The sequence below is a fragment of the Phacochoerus africanus genome, chromosome 4 (genome assembly GCF_016906955.1).
Source record: "Phacochoerus africanus isolate WHEZ1 chromosome 4, ROS_Pafr_v1, whole genome shotgun sequence".
Taxonomy (NCBI): domain Eukaryota; kingdom Metazoa; phylum Chordata; class Mammalia; order Artiodactyla; family Suidae; genus Phacochoerus; species Phacochoerus africanus.
The window spans coordinates 52545943-52562257 of NC_062547.1; the positions used below are offsets into that span (position 1 = coordinate 52545943).

General features: G+C 38.4%; 1 protein-coding gene across 1 annotated transcript in view; it reads left to right on the plus strand.

Annotated features, from left to right (window-relative positions):
* Positions 1–16315, plus strand: part of OBSCN (obscurin, cytoskeletal calmodulin and titin-interacting RhoGEF) — a 198509-nt gene that overhangs the window by 52504 nt on the left and 129690 nt on the right. Inside the window, 2 exon segments of the mRNA XM_047776349.1 lie at positions 4201–4476; positions 14110–14385. Coding sequence (XP_047632305.1) covers positions 4201–4476; positions 14110–14385 — 552 coding nt within the window.

Consider the following 16315-nt stretch of genomic DNA (forward strand, 5'->3'; position numbering starts at 1 on the left):
CAATATTTGAATGATCAGATGTGGGGTTTCTTGGGTGCCCTTCCTTCTTTTCCATGGATGTAGAAGCTCTTTGTTACCTGTATGTAGCAAAAAATTGGCCATATATTTTTTATGTCTTTGCAAAGGGAAGAGAGAAGGGGTGATTGTTAACAATTCACTTGTGATATTTAGGGTGATCATTTTATTATTTATTTATTTATTTATTTATTTTTGTCTTTTAGCCTTTTCTAGGGCCGCTCCCGCGGCATAAGGAGGTTCCCAGGCTAGGGGTCTAATCGGAGCTGTAGCTGCCAGCCTACACCAGAGCCACAGCAACGCAGGATCCAAGCTGCGTCTGCGACCTACACCACAGCTCATGGCAACGCCGGATCGTTAAACCACTGAGCAAGGGCAGGGACCGAACCCGCAACCTCATGGTTCCTAGTCGGATTCATTAACCACTGTACCACGACGGGAACTCCTAGGGTGATCATTTTAAAGCAAATATGATTTTGCTTTTGTTTTCAGTTTGGAGGTTCTGTGTCAGAATTCCCCTTGGATTTACATTTATGAAGTTAGGATTGGAAGGAAAAAAGTAGGTTCTGTCCCATAGGTATGATATGCTCAACAGGGGTTACTATACCAGCAGCCTCTGACTAGCAAAGAAGTATATTTATTGCATTTTCTTAATGGTTAGTGAGTGTTTTTGCCTCTTGGCTGAAATTTAGAGAAGTCTAAGAAATAGGTTACTTTCCTTTTTGAGATCTTTTTTTATTACAAAAATTCCTTTATTTTCCTTAAAAATTTTAATTGGTAAACTATTCAATTGGGCGAGCCAATTCAGTAGATATTTTATGTCTGGAAAGAGTTCAGTGAGAAAATTTTGTCTTTTTATTTTTTAAATGTGATTTTTATTTTTCCATTATAGTTGATTTACACTGTACTGTCAATTTCTACTGTACATCAAAATGACCCAGTCATACCCATATAACCCACATTATCCTCCATCATGTTCGATCACAAGTGACTAGATATAGTTCCCTGTGCTATAGAGCAGAATCTCATTGCTTATCTACTCCAGATGCAGTAGTTTGCATATCATAATCCCAAGCTCCCCGTCCATCCCGAACCCTCCCGCTTGGCAACCACAACTCTGTTCAAGTCCATGAGTTTGTTTCTTTTCCGTAAAAAAGTTCATTTGTGCCATACATTAGATTCCAGATACATGGTATCATGTAGTGTTTGTCTTTGTCTTTCTGACTTACTTCACTTAGTATAAGAGTCCCTAGTTCTATCCATGTTATTGCAAATGGTATTATTTTGTTCTTTTTTATGGCTGGGTTGTGTTCCATTATATATGTATATACCACATCTTCATAATCCATTCATCTGTTGATGGACATGTGGGTTTGTTTCCATGTCTTGGCTATTGTGAATAGTGATGAAATTATACATATAGGGGCGTGTATCTTTTTGGCTGAAAGTTTTGTCTGGCTATGTGCCCAAGAGTGGAATTGCCGGGTCATATGGTAGTTCTATACCTAATGTTCTGAGGTACCTCCATACTGCTTTCCATAGTTGTTATACCAATTTACATTCCCACTAATAGTGTAGGAGGGTACCCTTTTCTCCACACCCTCTCCAGCATTTGTTATCTGTTGACTTGTTAATGATGGCCATTCTAACTGGTGTGAGGTGGTACCTCATTGTAGTTTTGATTTGCATTTCTCTAATAATTAGTGATGTGCATTTTTTCATATGCGTGTTGGCCATCTGTATATCTTCCTAGAGAAATGTCTATTCAGGTCTTTTGCCCATTTTTCAATTGGGTTGTTGGTTTTTTTGCTGTTGAGTTGTTTAAGTTGTTTGTATATTTTGGAGATTAAGCCCTTGTCAGTTGCATCATTTGAAACTATTTTCTCCCATTCGTTAGGGTTTTTTTTTTTTTTTTTATGGTTTCCTTTGCTATGCAAAAGTTTTTCAGCTTGATTAGGTCCCATTGCTTTATTTTTGCTTTTATTTCTGTTGCCTTGGGAGACTGACCTGAAAAAACATTTGTAAGGTTGACGTCAGGGAATGTTTTGCTTATGTTCTCTTCTAGGAGTTTTATGGTGTCTTGTTTTATGTTTAGGTCTTCAAGCCATTTTGAATTTATTTTTGTGCACATTGTGTGAGGGTGTGTTCTAGTTTCATTGATTTACATGCAGCTGTACAGTTTTCCCAGCACCACATGCTGAAAAGACTGTCTTTTCCCCATTTTATATTCTTGCCTCCTTTGTCAAAGATTAATTGACCATAGGTGTCTGGATTTATTTCTGGGTTCTCTATTCTGTTCCATTGGTCTGTCTGTCTGTTTTGGTACCAGTACCACATTGTCTTGATTAGTGTAGCTTTGTAATATTGTCTGAAGTCTGGGAGAGTTATGCCTCATGGTTTATTTTTCCTCAAGATTGCTTTGGCAATTCTAGGTCTTTTATGGTTCCATATAAATTTTTGGATTGTTTGTTCTAGTTCTGTGAAAAATATTGTGGGTTATTTGATACAGATCACATTAAATCTGTGGATCGTTTTGAGTAGTTGGACCATTTTTACAATATAATTATTCCAATCCAAGAGCATGGGCTTTCTTTCCCTTTCTTTGAATCCCTACTGAGTCAGATTCTTGAGTAGGATAACCATGAAAAAAAGAAAGTAGAAAGTAGGCTGACAAGAAAAACTTGGCCAATGAAATTGTAAAAGAGTTACAGTAGCATCAGAAGTATCATGTTTCTAATTTGTTTTTTTTTTCTTAATAAAAGTTGCTAGGAGGCTGTGTGTGTAGGAAATTATTAAATCTTGAGAGTCAAGAAGTTGAAATAGATGGATAGAAATACATGAAAAAAATCTGAGATATTTATTAATAATCAAAACTGAAGAGAATTTTTTTTGAGTTGTCAGTGGAATTTAAAACCAACAAGCAGATTCCACAAGCAAGGGAGAACCAACATGCTTTTTTCTTGATGAAAAGCCAAGTGGGAGCATTTGTTATACCAGATATTAAAAATTATGTTAAATCTAGAGTAATTAAGACAAGGAAATGTCAATGTAGGGATAGTTAGTTATGAGATCAGAGGAATAGAATAAGGATCTCAGAAGCAGATACTTGCATAAAAGGACTGTTGTTCACACCCCCCCATTACCATGTGTTTCCATGGTGTCTCTGTGAGAAGTGGAGGGAGGATGTTCTTATAAAGAGTGCTTGGATCACTTAACCTTATGGAAAAAATCAAATTATCCTAGTAATTCTGACCAAATGGGAAAGTCCACTCCCAATGTCTCTGAAACCATGGTGTGAAAGCTAAAACCACAAAATCCTCAGCTAATGACATAGATCTTTTGAAGACTTAAAGTAAGGAAAGATTTTTTACATAGGACACATTCCCTAGACACAATTTATAAACATATTTGTGTAAGTTAAAAAAATAAAAATGTTGATTCATCAGATGACTCCCTGAGAGTGAAAATGTGAGTCTCACCTGTGAGAATGTACATAAAAGGTCCATAGATGTCTTTCTCTAGTGTTTGAATATATATACAGAGAACCTTAAAATGAATAGAGGGAAAAAAAGACCCAATTATTAGTAAGTCAGTAAGAGTTGACTAAGTTCACTAGGTTGAACAAACAATAATGGCCATCTCAATAATATTGGGAAAGATGCTCAGCTTCATGATTCCTCAGACAATGAAGCAGAAAGGTGAAAATTTCCCTGCATCACCTCATGGAAGAGACAGTGGCATCACCTCTGGGGGTCGAGGAACACAGGCCTCAGGATCCTGCAGATTCCATGAGCATTGCAGAAGTCCTTTCCAAAGTCCCCTCTTGGAACCTCCCACATGGATCTGAGAGAGAATGTATAAATTGTGTTACTTGTTGCCGAGAAATGCAGGGGAGCTTCTGCAGGCCCCACAGCTAGTCCAGAATCTGTAGAGTCTCCAGTACCGACCCCCACTTCCCCATCCAGGTCTTCTTTCCCTAGTGCTAACTTATTGCCTGAAATAGTATCATTTTCTTTTTTTGGCTGCACATATGGCATGTGAAAGTTTCTGGGCTAGGGATGGAATCTGAGATTCAGCTGGGATCTACATCAGAGCTGTGACAATGCTGGGTCTTTAACCCACTGTGGCACAGTGGGAACTCCTGAGATGGTGTCTTTGACCCCTTGTATCCCTCTCTATCCCCAGAGCCCTCAGTGGTGTTTGCCAAGCAGCAGCTGGCCTGCAGTGAAGTGCAAGCCATGGCAGGGGCCAGTGCCACGCTGAGCTGTGAGGTGGCCCAGGCCCAGACGGAGGTGACGTGGTACAAGGATGGGAAGAAGCTGAGTTCGAGCTCAAAAGTGCGTGTGGAGGCCAAGGGCTGCACCCGGAGGCTGGTGGTGCAGCAGGCGGGCAAGGCAGATGCCGGGGAGTACAGCTGCGAGTCTGGGGGCCAGAAGGTCTCCTTCCACCTGGATGTCACAGGTCAGTTCTTGGGGACGATACTAAGTTCTCCCATTAGGAGTTGATAATGGGGCTGGCTTCTGACCTCAACACACTCTTTTATACTTAACTTTAGACTTTTTCTCTTCATGCTCCCAATCTTCCATATCCTATCTCGATACTCATTTTGGGGCCTGGGGTGTGGGGTGGATGGGCAGTGTGTGCCTGGAAAGGTGAGGAGTCATTTCTGTCCATCTGTTTCAAACAGTAAGGCTATGTTCCTCTCTCTTAGCACCTGCCCAGAACTTTCTATATATATATATATCGACTGTACAGCATGGTGACCCAGTTACACATACATGTATACATTCTTTTTTTTCACACTATGTGTTCCATCATAAGTGACTAGACAGAGTTCCCCATTTCTTTTTTTTTAATTTATTTTTTCCCCCTATACAGCATGGGGACCAAGTTACACGTACATGTATACATATTTTTTCCTCCCATTGTGGTGTTGTGATGTACGTATCTAGATAGCTCTCAATGCTACACAGCAGGATCTCCTTGTAAATCCATTCCAAGATCAATACTTTGCATCTGTTAACCCCAAGCTCCCAATCCCTCCCACTCCCTCCCTCTCCCCCTGGAAGCCACAAGTCCATTCTCCAAGTCCATGATTTTATCTTCTGTGGAAAAGTTCATTTGTGCTGTATAAGAGATTCCAGTTATAAGTGATATCATATAGTATTTGTCTTTCTTTTTCTGACTGATTTCACTCAGTATGAGAGTCTCTAGTTCCATCCATGTTGCTGCAAATGGCATTATGCTGTTCTTTTTTTATGGCTGAGTAGTATTCCACTGTGTATACATACCACATCTTCATAATCCAATCATCTGTCAGTGGACATTTGGGTTGTTTCCATGTCTTGGCTATTGTGAATAGTGCTTCCATGAACATGCGGGTGAATGTGTCTTTTTCAAGGAAAGTTTTGCCCGGATATATGCCCAAGAGTGGGATTGCTGGGTCATATGGTAGTTCTATATATAGATTCCTAAGGTACCACCATACTGTTCTCCATAGTGGCTGTACCAGCTTACATTCCCACCAACAGTGCAGGAGGGGTCCCTTTTCTCCACACCCCCTCCAGCACTTGTTATTTGTGGACTTATTAATGATGGCCATTCTGACTGGCGTGAGGTGGTAGCTCACAGTAGTTTTGATTTGCATTTCTCTAATCATCAGGGATGTTGAGCATTTTTTCATGAGCTTGTTGGCCATCTGTATATCTTCCTTGGAGAACAGTCTATTCAGGTCTTTTGCCCATTTTCCCATTGGGTTGTTGGCTTTTTTGCTGTTGAGTTGTATAAATTGTTTGTATATTTTAGAGATTAAGCCCTTGTCTGTTGCATTGTTTGAAAATATTTTCTCCCATTCTGTAAGCCATCTTTTTGTTTTCTTTTTGGTTTCCTTTGTTGTGCAAAAGCTTTTCAGTTTGATTAGGTCCCATGGGTTTATTTTTTCTCTTATTTCTGTTGCCTTGGGAAAATGACCTAAGATATTCATGAGGATGACGTCAGAGAATGTTTTACCTATGTTCTCTTCCAGGAGTTTGATGGTGTCTTGTCTTATATTTAAGTCTTTCAGTCATTTTGAGTTTATTTTTGTGCATGGTGTGAGGGTGTGTTCTAGTTTCATTGCTTTGCATGCAGCTGTCCAGGTTTCCCAGCAATGCTTGCTGAATAGACTTTCTTTTTCCCATTTGATGTTCTTGCCTCCCGTGTCAAAGATTAATTGACCATAGGTGTCAGGGTTTATGTCCGGATTCTCTATTCTGTTCCATTGGTCTGTCTGTCTGTTTTGGTACCAGTACCACACTGTTTTGATGACTGTGGCTTTGTAGTATTTCTTGAAGTCTGGGAGACTTATGCCTCCAGCTTGGTTTTTGTTTCTCAGGATTGCTTTGGCAATTCTGGGTCTTTTGTGGTTCCATATAAATTTTTGGATTGTTTGTTCTAGTTCTGTGAAAAATGTCTTGGGTAATTTGATAGGGATTGCATTGAATCTGTAGATTGCTTTGGGTAGTATGGCCATTTTTTCAATATTAATTTTTCCAACCTAGGAACATGGGATATCTTTCCATTTCTTTACATCTTTAATTTCCTTGATTAATGGCCTTTCCTTGATTATTCCTTGATTAATAGTTCTCAGTATATAAGTACTTTACCTCCTTGGTCAGGTGTAGTCCCAGTTTTTGATTTTTCAGGATGCAATTTTAAAATGTATTGTATTTTTGTATTCCTTTTCTAATATTTCATTGTTAGTAAACAGAAATGTGACATTTATGAATGTTAATCTTATATCCTGCTACTTTGCTGAATTCGTTGATCAGTTCAGGTAGCTTTTGGGTTGAGTCCTTAGGGTTTTCTATGTATAGTATCATGTCATCTGCATACATTGACAGTTTTTACCTCTTCTCTTCCTATTTGGATGCCTTTTATTTCTTTTGTTTGTCTGATTGCTGTGGCTAGGACTTCCAAAACTATGTTGAAGAGCAGTGGTGAGAGTGGGCATCTCTGTCTTGTTCCTGATTTGAGTGAGACGGCTTTCATTTTTTCTCCATTGAGTATTATATTTGCTGTGGGTTTGTCATAAATGGCTTTGATTATGTTAAGGAATATTCCCTCTAGACCCACTTTGGTGAGAATTTTTATCATGAACGGATGTTGTCTGCATCTATTGAGATGATCATGTGGTTTTTGACTTTTCTTTTGTTAATGTTGATTGATTTGCATGTGTTGAACCATCCTTATGAACCTGGGATGAACCCCACCTGGTCGTGGTGTAGGATCTTTTTGATAAGTCATTGGATTCGGTTGGCTAAAATTTTGTTGCCAATTTTTGTGTCTATATTCATCAAAGATATTGGCCGATAGTTTTCTTTTTTGGTGGTGTCTTTGATTTTGGAATTAGGGTGATGGTGGCATCATAGAATGTCTTTGGGAGTGTTCCTTCTTCTTCAACCTTTTGAAAAAGTTTAAGGAAGATGGGCACCAGATCCTGTTTGTATGTTTGGTAGAATTCACATGTGAAGCCATCTGGTCCTGGGCTTTTGTTTGTAGAGAGTATTTTTTTATGACGTATTCAATTTCATTTCTAGTGATCGGTCTGTTCAGTTGGTCTATTTCTTCTTGATTAAGTTTTGGGAGGCTGTAAGTCTCTAGAATGTTGTCCATTTCTTCCAGATTGTCAAATTTGTTGGCATATAGTTGTTCATAGTATTTCTCTTACGGTTTTTTTTTTTTGTATTTCTTCAGTGCCTCTTGTTATTTCTCCTTTTTCATTTCTACTTGGATTCTTTCTCTCATCTTCTTAGTGAGTCTAGCCAGGGATTTGTCAATTTTGTTTAGCTTTTCAAAGAAACAGCTCTTGGTTTTATTAATTTTCTCTATTATTTTTTGAATCTCTATTTTATTGATTTCCTCTTTGATTTTTATAATTTCCTTCCTTCTGCTGACTTTAGGTCTTTTTTGTTCTTCTTTTTCTAATTCATTTATGTGTTGGGTTAAGTTGTCAATTTGAGATTTTTCTTCTTTTTTGAGGAAGGCCTGTATCCCTATGAAGTTTCCTCTGAGCACTGCTTTCATGGCATCCCATAGATTTTGAGTGGTTGTGTCTTCATTATCATTTGTCTCGAGGTATTTTTTAATTTCCTTCTTGATTTCCTCATTGACCCATTGGTTTTTTAGTAGCATATTGTTTAGTCTCCATGTAGTAGGTTTTTTTCTCATTTCTTTGCCTCTGGTTGATTTCTAGTTTCATACCATTGTGGTCAGAGAAGATACTTGAAATAATTTCTATGCTCCTAAATTTGTTAAGGTTAGCTTTGTGCCCCAGTATGTGATCAATTCTTGAGAATTTTCCATGCACACTTGAGAAGAGTATGTATTCTGATTTTTTTTGTATGTAGTGTCCTGAAGATGTCAATTAAGTCTAACTTTTATATTGTTTCCTTTAGGATCTCTGTTGCTTTATTGGTTTTCTGTCTAGAGGATCTGTCCATTGATATGAGTGGGGTGTTAAAGTCTCCTACTATGATTGTATTCCCGTCAATTTCTCCCTTTATGTCTGTTAATATTTGTTGTATGTATCTGAGTGCTTTTATATTTGGGGCATATATGTTGACAATAGTAATAACATCTTCTTGAATGGATCCTTTAATCATTAAATAGTGTCCTTCTTTGTCTTTCTTTATGGTCTTCATTTTAAAGTCTATTTTGCCTGATATGAGTATTCCAACTCCTAATTTCTTGTCATGTCCACTGGAATGAAATATTTTTTCTGACCCCCTCACTTTCAATCTATATGTGTCATTTGTCCTAAGGTGAGTTTCTTGTAGGCAGCAGATTGAAGGTTTTTGCTTTTTTACCCTAACCCTAACCCTAAACCTGATTTTATCCAATCAGCCACTCTGTCACCTGCCCAGAACTTTCATGTTGCTCCTTGGTTTGGGACCCTGGCTCTACCTGAGGCTTGGGGTATGAGATAAACCTGAGCATGTGTGATGTTCCTCCCATTATGTGCCCTCACAGCTACCACGTGCCCTCATTCAGCACCTCCTGCTGGTTCTAGGTCAGCAAGAGATATTTCAATTTCATTGAATCTGTATTAGAGGAAAAGTTGGATGCACAGTTGTTCTTGGATTTATCTCAACGTTGAACTTTGGAGGATCAAATGTGAGGTCTTTTTGTCTTTCTTCTCTAGGGCCGCACCCATGGCATATGGAGCTTCCCAGGCTAGAGGTCTAATCAGAGCTGTAGCCACTGGCCTGTAGCAGAGCCACAGCAATGCCAGATCTGAGCTGCGTCTGCAACCTACACCACAGCTCACAGCAACACTGGATCCTTAACCTACTGATTGAGGCCAGGCATTGAACCCGCATCCTCATGGTTCCTAGTTGGATTCGCTAACCACTGAGCTACAAAGGGAACTCCAAGTCTTTAAGCCATTTTGAATTTATTTTTGTGCAAGTTGTGTGAGAATGTGTTCTAGTTTCATTGATTTACATGCAATTCTTCAGTTTTCCCAGCATTACTTACTGAAAAGACTGTATTTTTCCCATTTTATATTCTTGCCTCCTTTGTCAAAGATTAATTGACCGTAGGTGTCTGGGTTTATTTCTGTGTTCTCTATTTTGTTCCGTTGGTCTATATGTCTGTTTTGGTACCAGTGCCACACTGTCTTGATTAGTGTAGCTTTCTTTGTAAGATTGTCTGAAGTCTGGGAGAGTTATGCCTCATGCTTGGTTTCTGGGAGGCCCTTACTTTTCATGGATGTAGAAGCTCTCTGATATCTGTATGTAGCAAAAAGTAGGGCCATATTTTGTTGTCGTGCCCTTATAAAGGGAGGAGAGAAAGCATGCCTTGTAGATATTCAGCTGTGATATTTAGGGTGATCATTTAAAGCAAATATGATTTTGCATTTGACTAGTTTTGAAGTTCAGTGTCAGAATTCCCCTTGGGTTTAAATTTGTGAATTTAGGAATGGAAAGGAAAATTCGATTCTGTCCCATAAGTATGAATTGCTCACTGGGGGTTACTATAGCAGCAGTCTCTTACCAGCAAAGCAGGATTTATTTATTGTATTTTAAAAATTGTTATTGAGTGTCTTTGCCTCATGGCTGGGATACAGAGAGTCTAGAAATGAGGTTATTTTTCTTTTTGTGAAGAAAGTCTTAATGCCATGTAAGAGAGGGCTGCCATCCCACATTAACTTCCAGGTGGGAACAAATAACTGGGAGTGTGCTATAGCATTATTTGTGTGTATGTATAGATACCCCAGTTGTTTACACATATTATTTTAAAATGTGGTTTTCAGAGAATATTACAGAATACTTTAAGATAATAAAACTGAGAAGTTGTTAAATTTGGCTATATCAGTTAACTGTATGAAAACTGACAGAAGAAGTAATAGAAACTAAAATAATTCTATGACTTTTCTTTTTTTTGGAATTTTTTATTAGAGTATAGTTGATTTACAGTTGTCAATTTCTGCTGTATAGCATAGTTACCCAGTCATATATATATGTATGTGTGCATATATATACATATATATATATATATATATATATACATACATACATTCTTTTTCATCTTCCATCATGTTCTGTATCACATACATGTGGAATCTAAAATATGGCACAAATGAACCTATCTACAAAACAGAAACAGACTCTCAAATAATTCTATGGCTTTTAAATCAATAGAAGCAATATGAATAGTCTTCTCAGCCATGTAGTTCCCTGGTGTACAATAAAAAATATCCTGGACAGCTATTATTCTTTGCTCATGAGTAAAGGAAGATACACTTCATAATGCTTTTCATGTACAGAATATAACATCAATACCAAAATTGCACAAAAAAGGCAAGGAGAATGAAATTATGGGCCCATCTATTATGGATTTTAAGGCCCAAATAATAAAATGTTAGCATTTATGTTAAATTCAGCAATCCATCAAGAGTATAAACAGGATTGCATGCATAGTTTAAATGGTGATATTAATCAATATAAAACTTATATTAAGAGATTGAATGCTGGCCAACAAGCACATGAAAAAATGCTCAACATCACTGATCATTAAAGAAATGCAAATCAAAACTACTGTGAGCTACCACCTCACGCCAGTCAGAATGGCCATCATTAATAAGTCCACAAATAACAAGTGCTGGAGAGGGTGTGGGGGAAAGGGAACCCTCCTGCACTGTTGGTGGGAGTGTAAATTGGTACAACCACTATGGGAAACAACATGGAGGTACCTTAGAAAACTATGCATAGAACTACCATATGACCCAGCAATCCCACTCTTGGGCATATATCCGGGCAAAACTTTCCTTGAAAAAGACACATTCACCCGCATGTTCATGGAAGCACTATTCACAATAGCCAAGACATGGAAACAACCCAAATGTCCACTGACAGATGATTGGATTATGAAGATGTGGTATGTATACACAGTGGAATACTACTCAGCCATAAAAAAAGAACAGCATAATGCCATTTGCAGCAACATGGATGGAACTAGAGACTCTCATACTGAGTGAAATCAGTCAGAAAAAGAAAGACAAATACCATATGATTTCAATTACATCTGGAATCTAATATATGGCACACATGAACCTTTCCACAGAAAAGAAAATCATGGACATGGAGAACAGACTTGTGGTTGCCAAGGGGGAAGGGGAGGGGGAGGGAATGGGATGCAAACTACTGTCTTTGGAACGGATAAGCACCGAGATCCTGCTGTATAGCTCTGGGAACTATATCTAGTCACTTATGATGGAGCATGATAATGTGAGGAAAAAGAAGGTATACATGTATATATAACTGGGTCACATTGCTGTACAGCAGAAAATTGACAGAACACTGTAAACCAAGTATAATGGAATAAATAAACATCATTATAAAATAAAAAATAGATTGAAAGAGCTAAAAAAAGAGATTGAGTGCAAAAAAGATGATTATCTAAATGAGTACACACTAAAATGGTTCAATTCAATGAACTTTGTAAATCTGGAAAAAATTTTGATAACATTGAGCATCAATTTATGCCATAAACTTCTAACAATAATATATAAAAGTGTTCTTGCTTAACTTAATAAAGGGTGTTTTAGAAAAATAACTCTCACTTAAAATGTATCTCAAAAGCTTTGACAGTAGGGGCAATACTACTACAAAGCAGAGTAAGAAGGAAAATAAAATAAGCCACAAAGAATTTTGAAAAACTAAAGATGGAATTTGCTGATGATATGAATATCCAATCAGAAAATTGCAGAGATAAATTATTAGACTGAGTAAGATTCTTGAATAGGATAACTGTGAAAAAGAATCAATACAAAAACAATAAATTCTGTATCTATAGGGTGGCAAGAAAAGCTTAGCCAATGAAATTATAAAAGTGTTATGATGGCATCAGAAGTATCATGTTTCTAATTCTGTTTCTGATGCAACTTGCTAGGAGGCTGTGTGTGTGGAAAATCATCAAGTATTCTTGACAGACAGTCAAGAGTTGGAAATTGTTGGATAGAAATCTGTGAAAAAATCAAAAATGTTTATAAGCAATCAAATTGGAAGGGAATGTTTTTTGGGGGTAACAGTGGAATTGAAAAATAGCAAACAGATTCCAAAAGCAAGATACCGCCAATATGCTTTTTTCTTGAAGAAAAGCCAAGTGTGAGCATTTGCTGTACCAGATACCAAAAATTATGACAAAGCTAGAGTAATAAGACAAGGGGATGTCAATGGACTGATGGTTAGTTATGAAACCAAAAGAACAGAAGAAGGAGCTCAGAAACAGAGAATTGTAAATAAGGACTTCTGCTGCCCCCCACTCCCTGCGTTTTCCTGTGTGGTAGAGACGTGGAGGGAGGGTGTTATTCTCATAAAGTGTGCTTGGATCACTTAACCTTATGGAAAAAATTAAATTGTCCTAATAATGCTGACCAAATTGTAGAGTAAACTTCTGGATCTTGGAAACCTCAGTGTGAAAGCTAAAAGTGTAAAATCCTCAGCTGATAAGCTTGGATTATATAAAGACTTAAAGTAAGGAAAGATTTCTTAAATAGAACACATGCTCGAGAGAAAATATAGACCTAGTTGAGTACCTTAACACTAAAAAGGTTGATTCATCAGACTTTCTGAGAGAGTGAAAATGTGAGTCACACAGGAGGGAATTTATATAAAAGATCCATAGTTTTCTTTCTTGAGTATTTGAGTATATAAAGAGTGCCTTAAAATGAGTACATCTCCTTAGAAAAGAAAATCATGGACTTGGAGAAGAGACTTGTGGCTGCCTGATGGGAGGGGGAGGGAGTGGGAGGGATCGGGAGCTTGGGCTTATCAGACACAACTTAGAATAGATTTACAAGGAGATCCTGCTGAATAGCATTGAGAACTTTGTCTAGATACTCATGTTGCAACAGAAGAAAGGGTGGGGGAAAAATGTAATTGTAATGTATACATGTAAGGATAACCTGACCCCCTTGCTGTACAGTGGGAAAATAAAAAAAATAATAATAATAAAAAAATAATAATATAAAAAAATGAGTACAGGAAAAAAGAGACCCTTTTATTATTAATTTGATAAACAAATTGATTAAGTTCACTGGGTAGAACAAACAGTAATGGCCATCCCAATAATATTGGGAAAGGTGCTGTTTCATTACTTATCAAACAATGAAAATGAGAGCCCCAGGGAGGAATAAGCCCTCCTACCAGACTGCCAGAAGTTGACAGTACTAAGAGCAAGCAGACACTGAGCCTCCATGATTCCCATAGAGGAAGGTGAAAAATTCCCTGCATCATATCATGGAAGAGATGGTAGCTTCATGTAGGCAGTGCAGGAACACAGGCCTCAGGACCCAGTAGATTCCATGAGCAAAGGAGAAATCTTTTCCATTGTCCTCACCCAGAACAGCCCACATGGAACTGAGAGAGAATGTATAAATTGTGTTACTTGTTGCTGAGAAAGGCAGGGGGCCTTCTGCAGGCTCACAGCTTGTGCAAAGCCTAAAGAGGCTTCCAGCTCAACTCCTGCCTCCACATCTAGGTCTTCTTTCCCTGGTGCTGGCTTTCTGCATGAGATGGTATCTTTGACCCTGTGTATCCCTTCTGTCTGCAGAGCCCTCAGTGGTGTTTGCCAAGGAGCAGCCAGCACGCACTGAAGTGCAAGCCATGGCCGGAGCCAGTGCCACACTGAGCTGTGAGGTGGCCCAGGCCCAGACAGGGGTGACATGGTACAAGGATGGGAAGAAGCTGAGTTCGAGCTCAAAAGTGCATGTGGAGGCCAAGGGCTGCACCCGGAGGCTGGTGGTGCAGCAGGCGGGCAAGGCAGATGCCGGGGAGTACAGCTGCGAGGCTGGGGACCAGAAGGTCTCCTTCCACCTGGACATCACAGGTCAGTTCTTGGGGAGGATACTAAGCTCTTCCATTCAGAGCTGATGATGGGACTGGCTTTTGGCATCAAGTCTCTTATGCACTTGACTTTGGACTTCATCTCTTTATGCTTCCCAGTCTTCCACGTCCCATCTCAATACTCATTTTGGGGCCAGGGAAGGATGAATGGGGAGAGTGAGAGGTGTCATTTCTGTCCACCTGTTCCAACAGTTAGGCTCAGTCCCAATATCTTAGCACCTGCCCAGATCCTTCTACTTGCTCCTTGGTGTTGGGATCCTGGCTCTACCTGATACTTGGAGTTGGAGATAGACCTGGGCATATGTGACTTTCCTTCCATTATATGTCCTGATAGCCACCAACTGCCCTCTTCCAGCACTTCCTACTGGTTCTTGGTGTTGGAATGAGGTGTTTCCTTTCACTGATCCCAAATTAGAGGAAATATTCCAGTCACACTTGGAATTCTGCAAGAGTGAATTTTGGATGATCAGATGTGAGGTTTCTTTGATCCCCTTCCTTCCTTTATATGGGCATAGAAACTCTCTGATTCCTGGGTGTAAAAATAGGCTAATATTTTGTGGACCTATCCTTGAAGGAGAGAAGGGATGATTGGTGGAGATTCTCCTGTGATGTTTAAGGAGATCATTTAAAGAAAATATCATTTTGCTTCTGTCTTTAGTTTGGATATTCATGGTCAGAATTCCCCTTAGATTTACATTTATGAATTTAAGAATGGAAAGGAAAAAGTCAGTTCTGTACCATCAGTATGAAATGCTCATCAGGGGTTACTGTACCAGCAGCCTCTGACTAGCAAAGTGTTTTTTTTTTTTGCATTTTCTTAGTGGTTAGTGTGTGCCTTTGCCTCGTTGCTGGAATATAGAGAAGTCTAAGAACTGAGGTTATTTTCCCATTGTGAAGAGGGTCTTAATGTGGAATAAGCATGGGCTGTCATCCCACCTTGACTCCTAGGTGTCAACACATAACATTTTGGGAATGTGCTAACCATTCAATATGATTATTGGGTGTGTATAGATAGCCCAGATCCAACAATATGTATTTGTAAAGCCTGAATTAACAGAATATTGCTTGATAATGTAAGGTGAAAAAAATTAAAAAGTTGTGAGATTTTACTAAGTTGTAGTAAACTATATGAAAACTGAGAAAGGGAGATAGGGAAAATTCAATATTTTTGTGAGCATTCAACCAGTAGGCCCAATAAAGAAAAATTTCCTCAGCCCAGTGGTGCTCTGGTATGCTATAAAAATATCCTGGAAAACTCTTATCTGATAATTCTGGAGATGGTCCCAGAGATAGAAGAAGGAGATACACTCCATAATTCTCTGTGGGTACAGAACATGATACCAAAATCACACAGGAGAGGAAGGAAGAATGAAATTAGAGACCAACCTCTTGTGGATGTTAAGGCCAAAAAAAAAAAAAAAGTTAGCAAAAGGAATTCAGGGATATATGAAGAGGAAAAAACATTGTGATGAAAGTTATAGTCCAGGATAACAGATGTGTTTAAAATTGAGAGTGTTAACTGACAGAAAGCTTGACATTAAGAGACAGTGTAAAAAGATGTGATTATATGGAAGAGTACAGAATCAAAGTCAGATAAAAATTGAACAGCATAATTTGAGAAATGAGTTTGATAAAATTGAGCATCTGTTCATGCCACACAATTCTTTACATACTGAGCAAAAGTGTCCTTAACTTTTATAAATGGTCCTGAGGAACAAACCATTGCACTTAAAGTATACCTTGAATGGTGTAACATCAGGGGCAATACATGTAAGCCACTCTAACCACTGAGTTAAATAAGGAGGAAAATAGTATCACCAGACAACAATGTAAAAGCTAAAGGTGGAATTTTCTGATAATGAGATTATCAACTCAGAAAATCTCAAAGATAAATTATCAGGCCAAGTGGTATT